At 42.3% G+C, this 22808-nt stretch overlaps 1 protein-coding gene across 1 annotated transcript in view; it reads right to left on the reverse strand.

Annotated features, from left to right (window-relative positions):
• Positions 1-12691: 12691 nt before the first annotated feature.
• LOC111982464 (phosphoinositide 3-kinase regulatory subunit 5) overlaps positions 12692-22808 on the reverse strand; it is a 32617-nt gene continuing 22500 nt past the window's right edge. Inside the window, exons 11-19 of the mRNA XM_070433788.1 lie at positions 17592-18417; positions 15777-15899; positions 15544-15675; positions 15303-15396; positions 14841-14917; positions 14617-14710; positions 14373-14458; positions 13714-13829; positions 12692-13534 (exon numbers count right to left, since the gene is read on the reverse strand). Of these exons, the coding sequence (XP_070289889.1) occupies positions 13387-13534; positions 13714-13829; positions 14373-14458; positions 14617-14710; positions 14841-14917; positions 15303-15396; positions 15544-15675; positions 15777-15899; positions 17592-18417 (1696 nt within the window). The 3' untranslated portion in view covers positions 12692-13386. The remainder of the gene's footprint in view (positions 13535-13713; positions 13830-14372; positions 14459-14616; positions 14711-14840; positions 14918-15302; positions 15397-15543; positions 15676-15776; positions 15900-17591; positions 18418-22808) is intronic.

Below are 22808 nucleotides of genomic sequence, written 5' to 3' on the forward strand. Positions count from 1 at the left end.
GGGGCCACGGCCTGGTATCTATAGGGACGGCACAAGAAGAAAGTCAAAGCTGTTAGCGGTACCCACCGGAGGCATGACATGGGCATTTGAGGGCTGTTATTCTTTATTTAACCAGGAAAAAGGCTATAGGCTTAAATGATGCACTGGACATTCTTGTGGCACAGAGGTGTTACTTAGGACTTGTGAGTAGAGCCAGTGTAGAGTGTAGAGCCAGTGAATTGACCACGAAACACACACACACACACACACACACACACACAAACACACAACACCGAGCAATAAGACTGGACATAATGAGTTTCAGCAGCAGGTGCCACGGTCACAGTCACACTACTGTTCCAATAGAACAAGGCTGATCGTTCTCATTGCCTCATAAACAACCTCTTTCTCTGCTTCTCTTTCTCACAGTCTAGTTTATCGCCGCGTGAATAGAATTATACCCCGTCCCAAGTGTTTCGGTTTTTTGGCTTTAGTTAGAGATCAGTCATCTACCCACCTGTTTCTCACCATCCCCCATAACAAAGACTAAAATGACTGGGGATGTACGGAGGTCTATGGGACAGCTTCACACGTCAAGTATAAAACGACCAAATCATGTCAAAATGAAAGTTCCCAACAGTGAGAGACGATGACTTCTTGATATTCAGATCTGTGATGAGTACACTTACAGTATAAAGTTGGAACCTTAGCCAAATACATTTAAACTCAGTTTTTGACAATTCCCGACATTAAATCCTAGTAAAAAATTCCCTGTCTTAGGTCATTTAGGATCACCACTTTATTTTAAGAATGTGAAATGTCAGAATAATAGTAGATAGAATTATTTATTTCAGCTTTTATTTCTTTCATCACATTCCCAGTGGGTCAGAAGTTTACATACACTCAATTAGTATTTGGTAGCATTGCCTTTAAATTGTTTAACTTGTGTCAAACGTTTTAGGTAGCCTTCCACAAGCTTCCCACAATAAGTTGTGATGGCCACTCCAAAACCTTGACTTTGTTGTCCTTCAGCCATTTTGCCACAACTTTGGAAGTATGCTTGGGGTCAACTTTAACTTCCTGATGAATGTCTTGAGAGTGTGCTTCAATATAGCCACATCTATGCCATCTATTTTGTGAAGTGCACCAGTACTCCTGCAGCAAATCACCCCACAACATGATGCTGCCACCCCCTGTGCTTCACGGTTGGGATGGTGTTCTTCGGGCAAGCCTCCCCCTTTTTCCTCCAAACTAACGATGGTCATTATGGCCAAACAGTTCTATATTTTGTTTCATCAGACCAGAGGACATTTTCTCTAAAAAATGATCTTTGTCCCCATGTGCAGTTGCAAAACCGTAGTCTGGCTCTTTTATGGAGGTTTTGGAGCAGTGGCTTCTTCCTTGCTGAGCGGCCTTTCAGGTTATGTCGATATAGGACTTGTTTTACTGTGGATATAGATACTTTTGTACCTGCTTCCTCTCAGCATCTTCACAAGGTCCTTTGCTGTTGTTCTGGATTGATTTGCACTTTTCGCACCAAAGTACGTTTCATCTCTAGGAGACAGAACGCGTCTCCTTCCTGAGCGGTATGACGGCTGCGTGGTCCCATGGTGTTTACACTTGCGTACTATTTTTTGTACAGATGAACGTGGTACCGGTCAGGCATTTGGAAATTGCTCCCAAGGATGAACCAGAGTTGTGGAGGTCTACACTTTTTCTGAGGTCTTGGCTGATTTCTTTTGATTTCCCATGATGTAAAGTCATAGAGGCACTGAGTTTTGAAGTAGGCCTGAATATCATCCGAACAGGTACTACGCTCCAATTGCAACTCAGAATGAAGTGTGTCAATTAGCTTATCAGAAGCTACTAAAGCCATGACAAAATTTTCTGGAATTTTCCAAGCTGTTTAAAGGCACAGTCAATTGAGTGTATGTAAACTTCTGACCCACTGGAATTGTGATACAGTGAATTATAAGTGAAATAATCTGTCTGTAAACAATTGTTGGAAGAATGACTTGTGTCATGCACAAAGTAGATGTCCTAACCGACTTGCCAAAACTATAGTTTGTTAACAAGAAATTTGTGCAGTGGTTGAAAAACGAGTTTTAATGACTCCAACCTAAGTGTATGTAAATGTCAGACTTCAACTGTACATGCAGGACGCATCATCACAAGACAAGATAGATAGAATCAAATCAAATGTTATTTGTCACATGCGCCGCATACAATAGGTGTAGATCTTGCTGTGAAATGCTTACTTACAAGCCCTTAACCAACAATGCAGTTCAAGAAATAGAGTTAAGAAAATATTTACAAAATAACTCAAGTAAAAAATTAAATTAAAATTAAAAAATAGAACAACAACAACGAGGCTATTTAGAGGGGGTACTGATACCGAGTCAATGTGCGGGGTACAGGTTAATTGAGGTAGATTAACAGTGAACTAGTGAAACTGCTGTGGAGTTATAAACATTACTGAGCATAAAAAGGTGTATTACTGTAACTTGCCTTAGAGATAGAGGATATGGGAGTAAAATAAATTACAAGTATATTTCCATTTGAATTAAATTGCCAAATAGAATATATTGCATTGTTTCTCCAACAACTATACCAACAACTTGACTTTCACGACATGCCTCAGCTAACAGCATACTAAGATGTTTAAAAAAGTGAAACATTCTCAGCATAAATAACTGTATCACTTCCTCAGTTTTGAATAAACTGACCCAAAATAACACAGCTGAATTGAATTGTCACCTTACTAGTCTATAAAGTGGCACCAAATGTTCTGTTGAGACATTTCCAATCCAGTCAAAACATGGAAAGAAACGACTATCTGACAAAGCATGTAACGGTTCCCTAAGCCAGAGGCAGAGTGCCTCTCTCTCCATGTTAGTTCTCATACCCGAAAGTTCACAATTAGTTTGCAGCTTCAAGTTCTATCCCAGACACATCCACCATCCAGTACCTACCGACCAAAGCACACAAAACGGATGAACCGCCAAAAACAAATCCCCATACCTTTTCCCTCACAGAAAGGTTCCTCTTTTCAGCGATACACAAAAGGTTCCCTTAATTTCCGTCACACTGGCTCAGTGTTCAACGTGCTGCTGCAGGGTCTGACAGAAAGAATAGTGAAGTGGAGTGAACTTCCTCTAACTGGGAGGTAGTGACAAGGTGGTGGGGGTGGTGACAGAGAGAGTGGCAGTGTTCTGAGAGAGGGGGAGAGAGAAAGAAGTAGCAGTGTTCTGAGAGGGGGAGAGAGAGAGGTAGAGGGGGAGGAGGAAAGTGAGGTGGAGGTTTGGAGGAGGACGTTTGGGGGCAAGGTAACAGCAGCAACCTGTTTGAACTGTGTTTAATGTTGCATTTTCGCTCTCTCTCGCTTCGCTCGCGCTCTCGGACTCTATTTTTGTCTTTCTGTTTTCTTGTATCTTTTTTTTCTTTTTCTTGTATCTTTTTCTCAACTTTCCCCCCTCTCTTTCACGCTCTCCCTCAGGCTGCCCAGAGGTTGTTCCTGAGGCTACAGTAGAAAAATTGAGGTTTAGTTGGAGGGGATTTAACCTTGATCCCTGCAATAAAGCACGACACAGGGAATGACAGCAACACGGATAACAGCGCTGCCTCAGCAACTCAGCAACTGCCTGGGTGACCACACGTTTCCTGTTCCTGATGCACCCCTCACTCACTCTCTTCCTTTCTCTCTCTCTCTCTGACTCGGTCTGTCTGTCTCTCTCTCTCTCACTCTTTCTCTCTCTCTCACTCTTTCTCTCTCTCTCTCTCTCTCTGACTTGGTCTGTCTCTCTCTCGTTCTTTTACAACTAGTTCCTTACACTCCCTCGCCTTTCTCTCTCTCTCTCTCTGACTTGGTCTGTCTCTCTCTCACTCTCTCTCTTTCTACACTGTCCTTCACCCCCTCGCCTTTTCTCACACTCTCTCTCTCTCTGACTTGGTCTGTCTCTCTCTCACTCTCTCTCTTTCTACACTCTGTCCTTCACTCCCTCGCCTTTCTCTCCAATCCTCCCTCACTCTCCCTCCCCCTCACTCTCTCTCTTCAACACCGTCTCTCACAGACATACTAACATATATATATATTTTAACACCTTACGTACGGAGGGAGGACAGGACCTGAGACATTTCCTCTCTGTGTGAATGCGTAGGGTTGCACCACGCTCCACAGGCTATATTTAGGTTGGAGTGTGTGTGTGTGTGTGTGTTTGTGAGTGCACGCGTGTGTGTGTGTACGTGTGTGTGTATGAATATGTGTGAGTGTGTGTGCCCCAGAGGTTTCATTCATGCGTTGCCAAATGAAGAGCCTAAAAATAGCCGGTCAATTCAAAAATGTCAGTTTCTGCACTAAGTATTCATGTCYTTGCAAACTGAGGGAGGAAAGTGTAYGTGTAGCAACAATGAGTAGTGATCCGCAGACAATTCTAGGTCTGTATATCGTGTAGATTTGATATGGGTGTTGCAAGTGGCACACAACTAGAGCTCTGCCTGTGGATGAGATTTGGAGCTTTTTGATAAGAGTAGCCAAAACCAATGGTAAAAGCTTGTACTTCAAGAAAGAAGTACAAGACTGAAGTCCAAGTTTGCAGAGGGGAGTGCTCTACCACCACAAAAACCCAGGCCTCAAGTGGACATGAACACTCACAAACAATGAGCTACAATACAATCAAACATACCCTTATCAGACTGTATAATTGTACATGGTACATGGCTAAAAACAGATGTTATATTTAAATATTTGTATGCAGTAATTCACTCTTTAAGGGCACTGCACTCACAATGACTTGACTTATCATAACAAAGACTAAAGCAAAGCAAGTTGTATACATCTGATAGGTACTGCAGTAGTGGAGTCACTCAGGGCTCAGTAATCCGACCCATCCGGTTTGATAATCTCTCTGCCTGGTTACAACCCTTTCCCGTTACTTCAGTCACACCTGTGTTTACCCAGCTAACCACGCCCCTTTCACATGATCACATACCTATATACACCCTACAGTACATGCAGGGTTACTCAGGTGATTAGGGTTTCATACACGCACACGCACACACTCACCCTATAAAAACTACTGTGCAGGACTATACAGGTGTAGAGTCTATGGCTGAGATTTAATTTATGACCTGGGCAACTTTAGTCTAATAGGCCTAGTCATTGTAATCCGTTTACGGGCAAAACGTTATGCAAACATGCAGATTATAGAAGTGTCTTTTCCTGCTCCTTTATTCAAATCAAATCAAAGTTTATCAAAAGTCTAGAAAAAAAATCTAATTAAAAAAATATTCGAAAACAATAAATCAATTAACAATTCAAGCAGATATATTAGAGTGAGCAGTTTCAGAACCTTGAATCTAAATATAATTACGTGGTGTATAGACAGTGTAACATTTGGAAAAGCAAATGGTATGTACAGTACAGTGTTAATTTCGTCAAAAAAAAGGGACAAAAATATTCATCAAACACCTATTTTTCAGTGGCAATTGACGAGACAATAACTGACTAAATAGTCCCAGAAAAACTATAACTACGTTAAAAATATTTTTCATTTCAGTTGACTAAAACGAGACGAATCTCTGTGACTAATAAGTGACTAAATCTCTGTGACTAATAAGTGGACTGGACAAGAGTTTTTGAAAAAATGTAGAGTTTTTCATTGATAAACACAATTAATCTTAGCAGCACAGATGCTCGGCGCAGTTCTGTTCAGCTGCCACACCCAGCGCACACACAGCCTACATCAGCTGCTGACCTGTGGGGGAGCAAGCGACGAGTGTTGGCAGACGCGCAGGCGACTCTGTTGCGTCCTCGTAGCTAACCACCGGCCTTCTAGTTAGCTACCCTTTGCCTGGTTAAGAAACACAAGCTGCTTTACGAAACTAGCGATGATTTCCTCTCCTTTGAGTATAGAAAAGTAGGCTGTCTATGAATTTGTAGTCTCGCTCAACCCTCCCACTGCATTTCATAGCCAGGTTCTGTAGCCAGTGTAGCCAAGTCGCCCTCTTTTCCTCAGAGAAAATGGCTTGAGAGACTACCGTTCAAAAGATACTGTATGACCCATAATCCCGGTGCAACAATTTTTCTTCTTCTTTCTATTGTGCATTGGCGGGCTGCATTTTACATTCATAAAGCATATCGCTGGCCGTTCTAAAACAAGGCTACTTGCGGACCAGACCGTTAACCATTTGTTTAGGCTACACCTTGTCATGTTACCTCATTAGCTAGCTATAGCTAACAACCTGCGGCACGTTCAGCAGGATGGAACGTTCAGATAGAAATATGCTATGCTAGAATTTCTATGACTAAGACTAGACTATATAAATAAAAAGAGTGCCGAAATGAACACTGGTACAGTAGTAAATATATTAGGATGAGCTACGAGAATAAAGTATATACTATGTATACACAGTGAGTAGACAACAGTATATAAACAGCATTTGAAGTGACCAGTGTTCAATGTCTCTCTATTCAATGTCTCTCTATTCATGCACCTTGGTTGGGCTGCAAGGTAGCAATGGACGTGTAAAATATTTTCTGCTTTGACTATGTTGGTTGGTTACATTCCCAATCAGCCAGTGGCAGTACCCAGTAAAGGAATGAACAGGGTTGGCTGGTATGCTCCTGCGGATGACAACAAGGACCCAGACATACCACAGCCTGGCAGTGTAAAGTAAACTAACTTCTTCCAGCCCCTGGAAGAAGAGAGAGTATAGGAATTGGAGGGGGTGGGGGATGAGGTGTGTGTGTGGCTTGAGGCTTGAAATCCCAACGTTAGGACAGTGAGCAGCAAAACAATATATATACACTGTAGGCTCACATGTACCTGTGTACAAAACCTAGGGAGATACCTTGAGAACTAGTCTCGTGTAGAGTCGATATTATGTCACAGTTGAAAAACCAGGCAAGCACAGTGTCAAAATATTCCGGTAGAACATTCCTTTCATGACATAAGCAAAGAAATTTCCCAGCTAAAGTAACTCTTAAATTGTGTTGCTACAGTATGTTGTTGAGCAATGCCTCACGTCACAAGCAAGTTGACGTTTATTGTCAAGAGTTCTGTCCTGGAGGCAGAACTGAGTGATTTCCCCTAAGACAGGCCAGCTGCAAAGTCAAACTTCAAAATATGGTACAAATTAATGGGGGAAAAATTGCTTTAAGGCTAAGGTTAGCAGTGTGGTTAAGTTTAGGGTTAAGTTTAAAAACAGATTTTATGACTTTGTGGCTGTGCCAGCTTATGACCACTCTGCAGAGCTGCCTCCAGAACAAGATTCATGACGAAAAACGCTAACCCACACGTCACAAACTAACACTACAAAGTTTTTTKGGTTGGGAACCAGTCCAGTAACAAATGGTGCAAATGTTGTTCTTCGATCATTTCCGTATAAAAACAAGGCACCRTGTACAGAAAAACAWCTAAAAGGGACACCATTGAAAACCAACAGTATYTCYCTCCATCAAACTCAGCAGTAATCTACATCCAACCCCTCTGACCCAYAACACCTTACGTAACCATAACCCAYACAAGATMAACTGGTCAATGATTCTCCTCCACCAGTGGCAGATGTACCTGTAAGAAAATAAACATAGGCTATGTCCTAAAAGTAGTGCATTCTACATATAGGGAATAGGGTGGCACTTCAGATGCACCCTCTATGCTGCTGGTGTGAGGGGGGGGGGGATATCAATCAAGGATATTTCCTGCATTCACAGCAGGAACAATGTGAGGAAGTGTTTCAAGACCACTGGACTCTCGCAACCCTCTGGCCCTCTACCATAAGCTCCCCCATCACATTTGCGTCAGACCCACGCATGAGCATGCACACACACATTCAGGAGGCAGGCACGCACACACACACACACAATTCTGACTGGACACAACGGGGCTAAGGGGAAGATTTATACCCCATGTGCTAAAACCATCAGGCTTGGATGGAGGAAGACCGGAGGAAGAGGGTGGGTAAAGAGGGGGTCTCCGGGGGGGTCTGTTGGTGTGAATTGGGTCAGCCCATGTACAGAGGGTCACCTAAGGATGTCGCTCCTGGGGTGGTTGTTGTTTGGGCACCAGCACTCAGTGGCCAACTGTATTGTACAGTACTGTACACACACATGCATGCACAAATATGCACATGCACGCATGTTCACACAAGCACGCACAAAAACGACTGTAAACCTAACCAAAATAAATACGACACTTTATAGCCATGGCAACTATTCAACTTCCACAAAAGACCTACAGTACAGAACTTACTTTTGATCCTGGTTTATCATGTACTATGCTTTTTACAACCATTTACAACACATACTGTTCAAGGTTTTGAAATGATATAATTTGCACGATATCAAAAGTGTATGGCCTCCCTCTTATCAAAGTGATAAGAACGTTGCACTTAGCGGTTTCCCATTCATCCCTTAACGGGAAATATAATGCTTATCAAGCAAAAATCCAGGTTTGAAAACAAGGTTGTTACCATAGCTACAACTAGAGCCCTGTGACAACTCAGTAACAAGGGTGCTTGTGGATTCCAGGCTAGTAGTGTTGTACATTGCCTCAGCACAAATGGCATTTTTCCATTGAATGTCTAAGGAATGGTTTTGTAGATTCTAGTAGGGCTGGTTTTGACATATAATGACCACGTACAGCAGCAGTGTAAGACATGTTATAATGACCACGTAAACATTTATCTAGGGAGGTTGTTTGGTGTAATGCAATCTATCCGCCACTGGGACAGGATGTACGCAGGGCGCCAGACTAGACGTGGTCGCAACACACACACACTTGGCAGGGAGCATGTCGAGCCATTGTGGAGACAACCTCCCAGGAGGCTTTGCACACGACGATGCCAAAAGTGTGGCCTTTGTTTTTATATTCTTCTTTAGGAAAACAAACAGGTAGTGTGTTGTTGAAATACAACTGAAGTGTGTCTGAGCTGAAGTGTGTCTGCGGTTTGCCTGCCACCTCAATGTGATCATAGCGTCAGGCTTAGACTGTGAGTAAGGTAGCATTTCAATTTACAATTCTTCAGTTAAACAAGGAGGCAAAATATTGATTTCTAATGCCAGACTCTTAGCCTGGGTGCCAGTCTGTTACTGCTCTCCATAAGGAAACCAGGCACAGTGGAACAGACTGGCACCCAGGCTACCATATTCCCAAGAGGGCCACTCTTGATTTATATCAACATAGGCATGCCATAAACCTAGAGTGTTTGGATCCAGTGACTCCTGGGTTGCTACTTTATAACCCCATTGAGACAGAGGGCTTTACCTATAATTACACTGCCTAAGCTCTCCTCAGCTATGTACACTACCAGCATCCCATACAGAAGACCCAAGCCAATATGTAATACCATTGAGGGTCCATATTCAGGGGTGGCCAGGGTTTATGGGCACTCCCATAGCAAATCAGAGCACCGCTATAAAGCACTTAAAATATAAACTTGGGAACCCACATAAGTTCACGGAATATGAACATTGATCCAGCAATTAACACTTTACCCATACATTAAAGCTGCAATATGTAACCTTTTGGGCGACCTGACAAAATTAACATAGAAATGTGAGTTATAGATCTGTCATTCACATTGAAAGCAAATCTAAGAAACGGTAGATTTGTTCTATGTGCACTATTTCTATACTTCCTGTTATTAAGTTTCATTTTTGCTCTTTTACTTTAGGTTTTGTACACCAGCTTCAAACAGATGAAAATACAATATTTTGGGATATGGAAAATATATTTCACAGTGGTTTAGATGGTACAATGATTCACTACAATATACTTGCTTGTTTTGTCACATAAACTGAAATTAGGCGAACTATTCAAATTAATCCATGTTGGTGCATCCCACCCTTTGAATTTTAGCAACCAGGAAATGGCAGAGCGATTACTGCATAGTGCATCTTTAAGTTGCTCTTATACCGGTGTAGTAACACAGTAATTAAATAGCTGGAAATGGGCACCAACACTCGATGAGTAATTCGAACCATGCCCAAACAACATCACCAACAACCAATCACGCATCTAGCCTGGTCCCAGATCTGTTTGTGCTGTCTTGTTGACTGTTGACCATATGAGTTGGCAAGACAGCATAAACAGATCTGGGACCAGACCACCACTCATCCCAGAACTACCCAGAACGACCAGGAAACCTGAATCTAAAACAAGGAAACTTGAGGAAATGCACCCTGGACAGCTGTGCTTTAGACTCACCAATACAAAACACACATCGCCCACAGAGCCAGAGCTTCAATCAGGCATTGTGTTATAATACTGTTGTTATCTCAGGAGAGAAAGAAAACTGTTGTTGTCCTTTGTGTATTCCAGTTAGGGCGTAGTGTGTTTGAAAAGGCATGATGGCAAGTAGCTTTTTTATAAAGACTAAAAATAGAACATCGTCTTCCCATGTCCACTCTGTTTATCCCCTCTATGTATCATATTCCTTTCATTCACAACTGTCTATCAATACACAATGAAATACTGAATGCATAGTTCGTGAGTGGGATTTATTTATGAGTCGCTATCGAACTGGTTAGGTTACAGTGGGGCAGATTCTGAACTCTCAGTTACCTTATCTAAGTGTAGTACCACACTGCCACACTGATAAAGAATTAACCTGATTCTCATTCACTGGAAAACTTAAACAGCAACAGTAAAAGAGTGGAACCAATCAAAATATGCAGTAATCTTGTAATGAGATAGGACGCTCTTGAAAAAAGGATTTCAAATCTCAATGAGCCCTTCCTGGTTAAATAAAGGTTAAATAAAAATGAGTTTATGTAACTCTCAACCTCAAAATACAAAGGCACACTGAGAACAATCCATTGTTGGTATTAGAAAATAGCTCACTTGTGCCTGATGACTACTGCTTTGAAATATGCATCAAAGCTTTGCTCCGCTGGCACCATATCAGAAAAAGAGTTAAACATTATCTCAGTAGTGAGTTTAACAGTGTAACATTATTGCAGTATTTAGGTTACAAAACTGTGCAACTTGAACATAAAACATGAATCATGCAATGGTCCAAGAGCAATTATCTTACTATAAAACCATTCAAAATTAACAAAACAAAAACGCCATACATTTAAGAGAGCTTATTTCTGTTGATAAAATCACTATTTACCTGCTGTTAGGTTCAGCAAAGAAATCCATAAGCTTTCTGAGGGTGATTGAACTCTGCTCAGGAAGTACAACTTCACACGTTGCTACAGTTGCAGCTGTGACAGCAGCWCGCGGGCTAATACAGTATGACAACGCCCACCGAGGATTTATTCAACCAATACGATGTCTCAAATGTTTCCCTGGCGATCTAGATTGGCTAAATCCTATCAAATAGGCCTACAACATATACTTACTTGTATGTTGTGCTAGTTGAGGTTTCTCATCTTTGAATCGATTTTTAACACAGTTGATATTCTGTTTAAGTCAGCCTACTGTTACTTACCCTATCTTCAAAGCCACCCAGAGAAACAAGTTTAAAAAATGTAGGCGATCATTTTATCTTTTTTCATTATTTATTTCTTGTAGGATTTCTCATATTATACAAACAATTTATAGAACATTGATAAGACACAAAATAAAGACTAACATAAAAATTGGTACCATATGGAGAGAACAGAAGTGCCAGACAACACTATTTTGTGATATGTTGTTACATGTACAGTACCTTTCATTTCTGTTTATTGAAGTTAACTATATAGCAATATACACTGAATGTACAAAACATTAGGAATACCTGCTTTTTCCATGACATACTGTAGACTGCACTGTTGGTTAAGGGCTTGTAAGTAAGCATTTCACGGTAAGGTTTACACTTGTTGTATTCGGCGCATGTGACAAATAAAGTTAGATTTGATTTGAATCCAGGTGAAAGCTATGATCACTTATTGATGTCACTTAAGGAGTCAGGTTAAAGAAGGATTTTTTTGTGTGTGTGTGCCATTCAGGCGATGGGTAAGACAAAGTATTTAAGAGCATTTGAACAGGGTAAGATAGGTGCCGGTTTGCATGTTTCAAGAACTGAAACGCTACTGGGTTTCACACAACAGTTTCCAGTGTGTATCAAGAATGGTCCACCACCCAAAACACATTCAGCCAACTTGACACAACTGTGGGAAGCATTGGAGTCAACATGGGCCAGCGTCCCTGTGGAAGGGCTTTCGACACCTTGTAGAGTCCATGCCACGACGAACTGAGGCTGTTGCGAGGGCGAAAGAGGGTGTAACTCAATATTAGGAATGTGTTCTTACCGTTTTGTAGACTCAGTGTACATGTGTAATGTATTAATCTGTGGTGTTTTCCTGACATCATAGAAAAACTGGTTAGGTCACAGTCAGGATAAACCCAGAGCCCTACCCATGTTTAACACAAATATTTCTAAAATACCAACCTCACCCTTTAAGCAATTTGACTGTGCATTCTATTCTGCTATATGATTGATATTTTGATATTGTGCTATATATTTTCTGTGCAAAGCTGTAGACAACAATAAATTAGACAACTGATTAACAAAAAGACTGGATGAGTATATTCAGTAGCACCATAGACTGGTCTATGACACCATGTCAATCTACCCTGGAATATCTATGTTCTTTCTGCGTCCCTGCGGTCATCAGTATCAGCTAAACCAAAATTATATATCTTATGTCAAATACAGTGTCAAATAAACATGACAGGGTGCTACTTAGTATGATACATCTTATATTATGAACAATGGAATGTCAAAATAGGATTATTTAATACAATGTCAAATATATACATTCAAATGTAAAAACAACATTTAACATCATTGCTATTGGATGAGTCTGTGGAGTCCTGAGAAAAGGCTGCTTTTCCTCCCTCATTATCCTTCATTATCCTATCATTATCCTGACATAAGTTACTCTAGTGTGGGAAAGTGAACACAATAGACTCCCCTGCTGGTCTAAAGAAGAAGTCACTGTGATATTTCAGAAATGTCCCATTTCAGGAAACCGTTGCTCATTGCAGTGCAGGAAGAGAGGACTTCAGTGCTTCCAAATACCTTGCGCCAATGCCCGTGTAGCTACAGTGTAATGATGACGTTATTTTGAGGGAAGAAATATATAGTATACAAATGTACATCATTTACATAATCCATAGTGTCCATTTTAGCAACTGGTTATTGAACCTGGGTCTCCTGAATGTCACAAGACTGTTAGCCCAACGGACGTCTGTAGGTCTCAGGCAATGTTAGTCATCACAGGAGGGTGGTTCGCTGAACCATCCAGCAGCTATACTGTCCCTTGGCTCCAAAAAGAATCTCTTCCATTCATTTTAGTCTGGTCCACAGACTCAAGGCTTTTCATCTCCACTTACTCCCCCTCTGTTACCAGCTGTCTAAAAAGTGTCAGAAATACATTAAAGTATATATATTTTTAAGGCTGGTATTCCCCTGTCAGGGCTGTGCCCCACTGAAGGTGGCTATGGGCAGGCAGAGGAGGGAGCAGAAGGTGGGGTGGAGAGGCTGGATCTGGGAGGACAGGCCCTGGCCTAACCTCCAGTCTGTAGAGCTGTCAGGCTTGTAGCATACAGATACTTCACACCTGGGAGAGAAGGAGGGAGGGAACGAGACACTGTGGTCAGAGAGTGTGTGTCTGTACGTGTGCATGTTTAACTTTACTTGTGGGGATTGTGTGGATGTGTGTAACTAAGAACAGTGTGTGTGTGTGTGTGTGTGTGTGTGTGTGTGTGTGTGTGTGTGTGTGTGTGTGTATGCCTGTACCTGGTGACACCCTGGAAGATCTTCTTCTCATCCTGGTCCAGACACACAGCGAAGGTGGTGTTACCAGTCCCACTGACCTGCACCTTGTCCACCTTCACCTCAGTCATGCTCAGTTGCTGTCAAGTAGAAACTGACCATTAGAAGCAATACAAGTATATTTTGGGACTCCAAGGGTCGCTTTTCCAGACACAGATTAAGCAGTCCTGGATCAAAAACATGATCAAAGGATAATCTCCAGTGAAAGCGTTCAGGACTAGGTTAATCTGTGTCTGGGAAACCAGCCCTAACCACATATAAAAAATAATTATTAGTGGCTATATTCAATAATCAATAATCATTGATGCTATATTTGCCTGAGCTACAGGATGCAGTGTGTCATATTAACGTAAGATCAAGTGAACAGGAAAAGGGTTGGACAACAACAACAAAAAAACTCTAGTGAAAGTCGTGCCCTGTTAAGGTAGAAACTGAGACGTGTCTGTGAAAGTGTACATTGGGTTTCTTATCGGGTTGATCTAGAAAGAAGCTCGTTCTCGGGATACGAGAGATGTTGCTCCATTTATGGAGTCCTTATAGAGCACCGTGGTTTATGTAAAGTTGTTGATGTACGCTGTCTAACCGCAAGTCACACCGACTCGCTCTGACAACATCCTGCTCACCTGATTGTAGCCCTTCTTAGATTTGTTTGAGTTTTGCCTTTTCAGTACTTCTGTCATTGTCAACTGCAAGCACTCCATCTTTGAATCTAAACCGTGGGGGAAGGAAGGGATCAAAACACGATGTCTGCGTTAATGAAACAAACTTTCAAACCTAATTGATTTGGTTGCTCTCTAACATGCGTGAGCCCAAAAATGTCCAACTCATGAATGAACCCAGAACATTATATTGCTGTAGTTAAATCACCTAGTTCCTCTGGATTCTTGCAGGCTTTGGTCAGGTTGATGGAGGTGCAAACTTTGTCTTTCTGCATCCATTGACTTCTCCCACTGATGACCACCTGAGAGAGGAAAAAGAAGGACAGAGAGAGAGATACATCAGAAATGTATCAGATAATGCTGATTCATTATGCAGTTGACACGGTCAGTATGTTTCTAGAAGGATGAACAGCTGCGGAACACCATCTTTACCCTGTTGTAAACCACCTCTAACATCAGAGGGACTGCCTCCCGGTCGCCATCGATCCCAAACCTCTTGCTTGCGGCACCTACAAAAAGGACAAACATAGAGCTTTCCTATTAGGATACAGCCATAGAGTTGAACATGATGATGAAGATGAATAATCAATCATTGACGATGAATATGAAGAATGATGATTTATACATTTAGTGTCACCTCGTTTTTTAATAAGCAAAAAGCGGTGGAAGAGATTCAGTAATGTAACATAGAAGAAAAACGACATGGAGGAACGAGACAAACTGAGTTTCTGAATCATTGATTGAAACAGCAGATGTTCCCATAGCCATAATCCATCCAGACCTCGGACTCCCGGCTGAAGTCAAGACGCATATTTTCTGTTTGGAAAATCTTACCTGCCTGTTGTTAATTATGGGCTGGTTGCTAGGAGACGGGCCTGAGGCAGATGTACGTACCCATAGCCTTGATGGCTCGTGTACCCGCGGTGTGGCCCAGCTCTAGGGAGTGAATGAAAACCTCTGTCCTCCTCTCGCCTCCAGCTAACGTCATCTACAACCCCAAGGACATCAAACACTCAACACACACATTTATAACATGGAGGTTGAGTATAGGAGATGTGCAGTGTGTGTGTGTGAGAGAGAAAGAGAGAGACAGAGAGAGAGAGAAAAAGGACAGGAAAGAGAATCCAGGCCTCACCTCAGCTTGGTAGAGCTGCATCAGTGCAGGCTTGGCGGCATGGCGACAGTAGTACAGCACCAGGTCAGCCAGGATGGGCAGACGATCCTCATAGGAACTATCATACAACTCGGACTCTATCTTAGAGGTTTGCTGCAAGACACAGTAAACAGCATTGACTGTGTGTGTGAGACAACACATCAATTTTTCAATCATATTCATCATTTGATATGTCACACAAAATGTGGTCTTACCTGACACACCACGTTGGCTGGTAGACTGAGCAGGCTCAAGGTGTTGCGTTCGTACCAGGGGTCCAGCATACCAATAAAACGGGCTATGTCGTTAGTGCTGTCTTCTGTGGCCAGATTGTTCAGCTCCTAAAAGAACAATACGTCAGTCTCTCTTMATTTTAGCTGCAGAGTAGTAATAGTATTGCATGGCCACAGAAACATTGCCTGACGACTCATCCTGAATTTAATTCCGCTGCTCTATCGCAGGGTTTGCCAAACTCGGTCCTGAGGGAAACGGTCTCCTAAACAGCTATCAACCCATTATCTAGAATTGAGGTTAAGCATTAGAGATTATGTTTCTTATGGTGCACCAGAAACTGTAACATGGTTTGGGTCAACCTCATCAGGAAGTGAATTGAAGTTCACCACTATACTATTAACCTAATTAATGATATCACTGAAGCCCTTGACAAAAAACAGCACTGCGTCTCACTTTTTATTGATCTCTCTAAGGCTTTTGATACAATTGATCATGCTATACTGAGGCAGAGATTGTCAAGTGTAGGTCTTTCGGAGAATGCAGTTGCATGGTTTGCTAACTATCTGTCTGATAGTGCACTCAAGTTGATAGGCTCATGTCTGTTAAATTGTCTGTCTGTAATGGTGTGCCCCAGGGCTCTGTACTTGGTCCCCTCTTATTCACTATTTATATAAATAATTTAGACAAAAATGTACAACTTCGCTTTTATGCTGATGATACTGTTATTTGTTGTGCCTCGTCTCTCACAAAAGCTTTCCAGAACTTGCAAACTGTTTCATATACTGTTCAACATACCTTACCTGTCATACCTGTCAATTGAAGCTTATCCTCAATACTGACAAAACTAAACTAATGGTGTTTTCTAAAGCAAGATATAGATCTCTGAACCTTTCACCTATTACTACCTGTCAGGGCAATGAGATTGAGACTGTAATCTCATAAATATCTTGGAATTTTAATTGACGACAGCCTCTCTTAAATTGCATATTCAACAAGTTACAGAAAAATTTAAGCTGAAGTTGGGATTTTATTTTAGGAATAAGGCCTGTTTTTCTTTTGAAGCCCGAAGGAGGCTAGTATCAGCTACATGTATGCCTTTACTAGACTATGGGGATAATTTATATATGCTTCCGCTCAGTGTTTGAGATCAATTGACACCCTTTAACATGGCACATTGAGATTTATTTTAAACTGCAAAACCCTTACGCACCACTGCACTTTATATTCCAGGGTTGGCTGGCCTTCTCTAGTCACTCGTAGGCTCAGTCACTGGTATACTTTTATTTACAAAGCCATTTTGGGTTTACTACCATTTTATTTGGGCATTTTTATTGTTCAGAAATGTGGTGGGTACTCTCTTCGTTTGCAGGACTTTATCCTGCTAACTGTTCCAACTGTCTGAACAGAATTTGGTAAAAGGGCTTTTATGTACTCTGTGCCATCGGGCTTGGAACGCCTTACAAAATACTTTTATGCTGGAAGAACTTGTCCCGATTGGTGTTTTTAAATCACTGACGAAGGATTTTGAGGCTGATTCCCTGATCTGTTAATGTTTTTAATTTGCTGTTTTATGATTTTGTTACACTCTTGTGAATTCTTTGGTTTTTATTAGATTACTTGTGGTTTTTCATGTTGTCTGTCTGTAATTGTGTAATGACTTGGTGCTGCCTATCTTGACCAGGACACTCTTGAAAAATAGATTTCAAATCTCAATGAGCCCTTCCTGGTTAAATAAAGGTTAAATAAAATTTWAAAAATCTGATAGGGCCACTTAAAAAGAGCCACTATACTATAACAGTTGTACTCACTGTACTTCCTCTCCGTGGGCTAGCCGACTGCCCTCCGGGGCTAGGGCACCTCACAACACCGTCCCTCTTCACGGGCACAAAGAAGAACTGCAGCCGGAAGGCTCTGCTGAGGCTCGGGCAAGCGTTCTCTCTCTGGCGTAGGTTACTATAGGCCCTCGCCACCTTGCCCGCCACGTGGTCGGCCCCGAACACTACCACCCTCAGGGTGGTGGCATTACTGTCACCCTCCTCGTCACTGCTCAGGATGGGCCTCCGGCGGAAGCACACGTGCTTGAGGGCCTGGGAGGTACAGGGGGTCTGGAACAAGGAGTCTGGGCTGCGTAGGTGCACCTGCTGCGGGAGGGAGTTGGAGCGCTTTGAACGAACCGCGACCAAGTCCTTAGCATCTGGGCTGCCGAGGCTCTTGGCTCTGGTCAGGGACTGCGTCTTTGTCTTGAAGAAACGGGAGAAGTGCTGGCTCAGACGGGCCGAAGCTTTGGTTGACTTGCCGGACGATGGGCTCCGTTCCAACGGGGAGGGGCTGGAGGTGGCGTCCTCGGGGTCTTCGTAGAAGTCGCTGTCGATGCCGGAAGTGACTGAGAGAACGGAGGGGGCGTAGGATCCGGAGGCCAAGGACAAGGTGGAGTACATGGAGTCTTTAGAGGCAGTGGAGAGGGAGGAGACGGTGGAGAAGGTAGAGGCTCGGTGGTCCATGCTGCAGCAGTTGTACATAGACATGGCGGAGACAAACTCCTCCTCTCCTTCCTCTCCCTCTTCCAGGTCGAACTCTGCCCCTTCCTCCTCCTCCTCCTCCTCCTCGCCGTCACCCTGACCACTGGAGGTCTGGAAGCCGGTTAGGTCATGCTCGTTCTCCAGGATGGTGTTGAGGATATCTGAAAATCACAAGGACACAKTCTATCAGTTGCATGTACTGTAAAGCACCGTCTACAAATGTATTTATCACAATCCAAGTCGAAACCATCAAACAGAAAGGAAAGTTAACCTAGGTAGGAGAAACCTAGAGAGGAACCAGACTCAAGGGGGATCCCATGACAAGCCATTTCATGAGAGAGTGAAGACCAAAGTCCTTTACCAAAGTTGTCCTTGTCCCAGTGAAACATGTAGCACTTGGCTGTGGGCAGTGGTAGAGTTTGCAGCATTCCTAAAAATGGCCAAGGAGACGCTTGCCCGAGCCTCAGCAGAGCCTTCCGGCTGCAGTTCTTCTTTGTGCCCGTGAAGAGGACGGTGTTGTGAGGTGCCTAGCCCCGGAGGGCAGTCGGCTAGCCCACGGAGGAGTACAGTGAGTACAACTGTTATAGTATAGTGGCTCTTTTTAAGGGCCCTATCAGATTTTTAAAATTTTATTTAACCTTTATTTACCAGGAAGGGCTCATTGAGATTTGAAATCTATTTTCAAGAGTGTCCTGGTCAAGATAGGCAGCACCAAGTCATTACACAATTACAGACAGACAACATGAAAAACCACAGTAATCTAATAAAAACAAAGAACCAAGGTGTAACAAAATATAAAACAGCAAATTAAAAACATTAACAGATCAGGGAATCAGCCTCACAAATCCTTCGTCAGTGATTTAAAACACCAATCGGGACAAGTTTTCCAGCATTAAAAGTATTTGTAAGGCGTTCCAAGCCCGATGGCACAGATTACATAAAGCCCTTTTACCAAATTCTGTTCAGACAGTTGGAACAGTTAGAGTAAGTCCTGCAAACGAAGAGAGTACCCACCACATTTCTGAATCAATAAAAAATCCCAAATAAAATGGTAGTAAACCCAAAATGCTTGTAAATAAAAGTATACAGTGGACTGACCTACGAGTGACTAGAGAAGGCCAGCCAACCCTGGAATATAAAGTCAGTGGTGCGTAGGTTTTGCAGTTTAAAATAAATCTCAATGTGCCATGTTAAAGGGTGTCAATTGATCTCAAACACTGAGGGGAAGCATATATAAATTTACTCCCATAGTCTAGTAAAGGCATACATGTAGCTGATACTAGCCTCCTTCGGGCTTCAAAAGAAAACAGGCCTTATTCCTAAAAATAAAATCCCAACTTCAGCTTAAATTTTTCGTACTGTTGAATATGCAATTAAGAGAGGCTGTCGTCAATTAAAATTCCAAGATATTTATGAATTACAGTCTCAATCTCATTGCCTGACAGGTAGTAATAGGTGAAAGTTCAGAGATCTATATCTTGCTTTAGAAAACACCATTAGTTTAGTTTTGTCAGTATTGAGGATAAGCTTCAATTGACAGGTATGACAGGTAAGGTATGTTGAACAGTATATGAACAGTTTGCAAGTTCTGGAAAGCTTTTGTGAGAGACGGGCACAAAAATAACAGTACCATCAGCATAAAAGCGAAGTTGTACATTTTTGTCTAAATTATTTATATAAATAGTGAATAAGAGGGGACCAAGTACAGAGCTGGGCACACCATTACAGACAAGACAATTTACAGACATGAGCCTATAACTTGAGTGCACTATCAGACAGATAGTTAGCAAACCATGACAACTGCATTCTCCGAAAGACCTACACTTGACAATCTCTGCCTCAGTATAGCATGATCAATTGTATCAAAAGCCTTAGAGAGATCAATAAAAAGTGAGACGCAGTGCTGTTTTTGTCAGGCTTCAGTGATATCATTAATTAGGTTAATAGTATATGGTGATACTTCAATTCACTTCCTGATGAGGTTGACCCAAACCATGTTACAGTTTCTGGTGCACCATAAGAAACATAATCTCTAATGCTTAACCTCAATTCTAGATAATGGGTTGATAGCTGTTTAGGAGACCGTTTCCTCAGGACCGAGTTTGGCAAACCCTGCGATAGAGCAGCGGAATTAAATTCAGGATGAGTCGTCAGGCAATGTTTCTGTGGCCATGCAAATACTATTACTACTCTGCAGCTAAAATGAAGAGAGACTGACGTATTGTTCTTTAGGAGCTGAACAATCTGGCCACAGAAGACAGCACTAACGGACATAGCCCGTTTTATTGGTATGCTGGACCCCTGTACGAACGCAACACCTTGAGCCTGCTCCAGTCTACCAGCCAACGTGGTGTGTCAGGTAAGACCACATTTTGTTGTGACATATCAATGATAATATGATTGAAAAATGATGTGTTGTCTCACACACACAGTCAATGCTGTTTACTGTGTCTTGCAGCAAACCCTCTAAGATAGAGTCCGGTTGTATGATAGTTCCTATGAGGATCGTCTGCCCATCCTGGCTGACCTGTGCGTACTACTGTCGCCATGCCGCCAAGCCTGCACTGATGCAGCTCTACCAAGCTGAGGTGAGGCCTGGATTCTCTTTCCTGTCATTTTTCTCTCTCTCTCTTTCTCTCTCACACACACACCTGCACATCTCCTATACTCAACCTCTCATGTTATAAATGTGTGTGTTGAGTGTTTGATGTCTTGGGGTTGTAGATGACGTTAGCTGGAGGCGAGAGGAGGACAGAGGTTTCATTCACTCCTAGAGTGGGCCACACCGCGGTACACGAGCCATCAAGCTATGGGTACGTACATCTGCCTCAGGCCCGTCTCCTAGCAACCAGCCCATAATTAACAACAGCAGGTAGATTTTCCAAACAGAAAATATGCGTCTTGACTTCAGCCGGGAGTCCGAGTCTGGATGGATTATGGCTTGGACATCTGCTGTTTCAATCAATGATTCAGAAACTCAGTTTGTCTCGTTCCTCATGTCGTTTTTCTTCTATGTTACATTACTGAATCTCTTCCACCGCTTTTTGCTTATTAAAAAACGAGGTGACACTAAATGTATAATCATCATTCTTCATATTCACGTCAATGATTGATTATTCATCTTCATCATATGTTCAATCTCTATGGTGTATCCTAAATAGGAAGCTCTATGTTTGTCCTTTTTGTAGGGCCGCAAGCAAGAGGTTTGGGATCGATGGCGACCGGGAGGCAGTCCCTCTGATGTTAGAGTGGTTTACAACAGGGTAAAGATGGTGTTCCGCAGCTGTTCATCCTTCTAGAAACATACTGACCGTGTCAACTGCATAATGATCAGATTATCTGATACATTCTGATGTATCTCTCTCTCTGTCCTTCTTTTCCTCTCTCAGGTGGTCATCAGTGGGGAAGTCAATGGATGCAGAAAGACAAAGTTTGCACCTCCATCAACCTGACCAAAGCTGCAAGAATCCAGAGGAACTAGGTATTTAACTACAGCAATAATGTTCTGGGTTCATTCATGAGTTGGACATTTTTGGGCTCACGCATGTTAGAGAGCAACCAAATCAATTAGGTTTGAAAGTTTGTTTCATTAACGCAGACATCGTGTTTTGATCCCTTCCTTCCCCCACGTTTAGATTCAAAGATGGAGTCTTGCAGTGACAATGACAGAAGTACTGAAAAGGCAAAACTCAAACAAATCTAAGAAGGCTACAATCAGGTGAGCAGGATGTTGTCAGAGCGAGTCGGTGTGACTTGCGGTTAGACAGCGTACATCAACAACTTTACATAAACCACGGTGCTCTATAAGGACTCCATAAATGGAGCAACATCTCTCGTATCCGAGAACGAGCTTCTTTCTAGATCAACCCGATAAGAAACCCAATGTACACTTTCACAGACACGTCTCAGTTTCTACCTTAACAGGCACGACTTTCACTAGAGTTTTTTTGTTGTTGTTGTCCAACCCTTTTCCTGTTCACTTGATCTTACGTTAATATGACACACTGCATCCTGTAGCTCAGGCAAATATAGCATCAATGATTATTGATTATTGAATAAGCCACTAATAATTATTTTTATATGTGGTTAGGGCTGGTTCCCAACACAGATTAACCTAGTCCTGAACGCTCTTCCTGGAGATTATCCTTTGATCATGTTTTGATCCAGGACTGCTTAATCTGTGTCTGGAAAAGCGACCCTTGGAGTCCCAAAATATACTTGTATTGCTTCTAATGGTAATTTTTACTTGACAGCAACTGAGTATTACTGAGGTGAAGTGACAAGTGCAGGTCAGTGGGACTGGTAACACACCTTCGCTGTGTGTCTGGACCAGGATGAGAAGAAATCTTCCAGGTGTCACCAGGTACAGCATACACACACACACAACACAACACACACACACACAACACACACACAACACACACACACTGTTTTAGTTACACACATCCACACATTCCCCACAAGTAAAGTTAAACATCAGCCCGTACAGAACGA

Source organism: Salvelinus sp. IW2-2015, linkage group LG21 (genome assembly GCF_002910315.2).
Source record: "Salvelinus sp. IW2-2015 linkage group LG21, ASM291031v2, whole genome shotgun sequence".
Lineage (NCBI taxonomy): Eukaryota > Metazoa > Chordata > Actinopteri > Salmoniformes > Salmonidae > Salvelinus > Salvelinus sp. IW2-2015.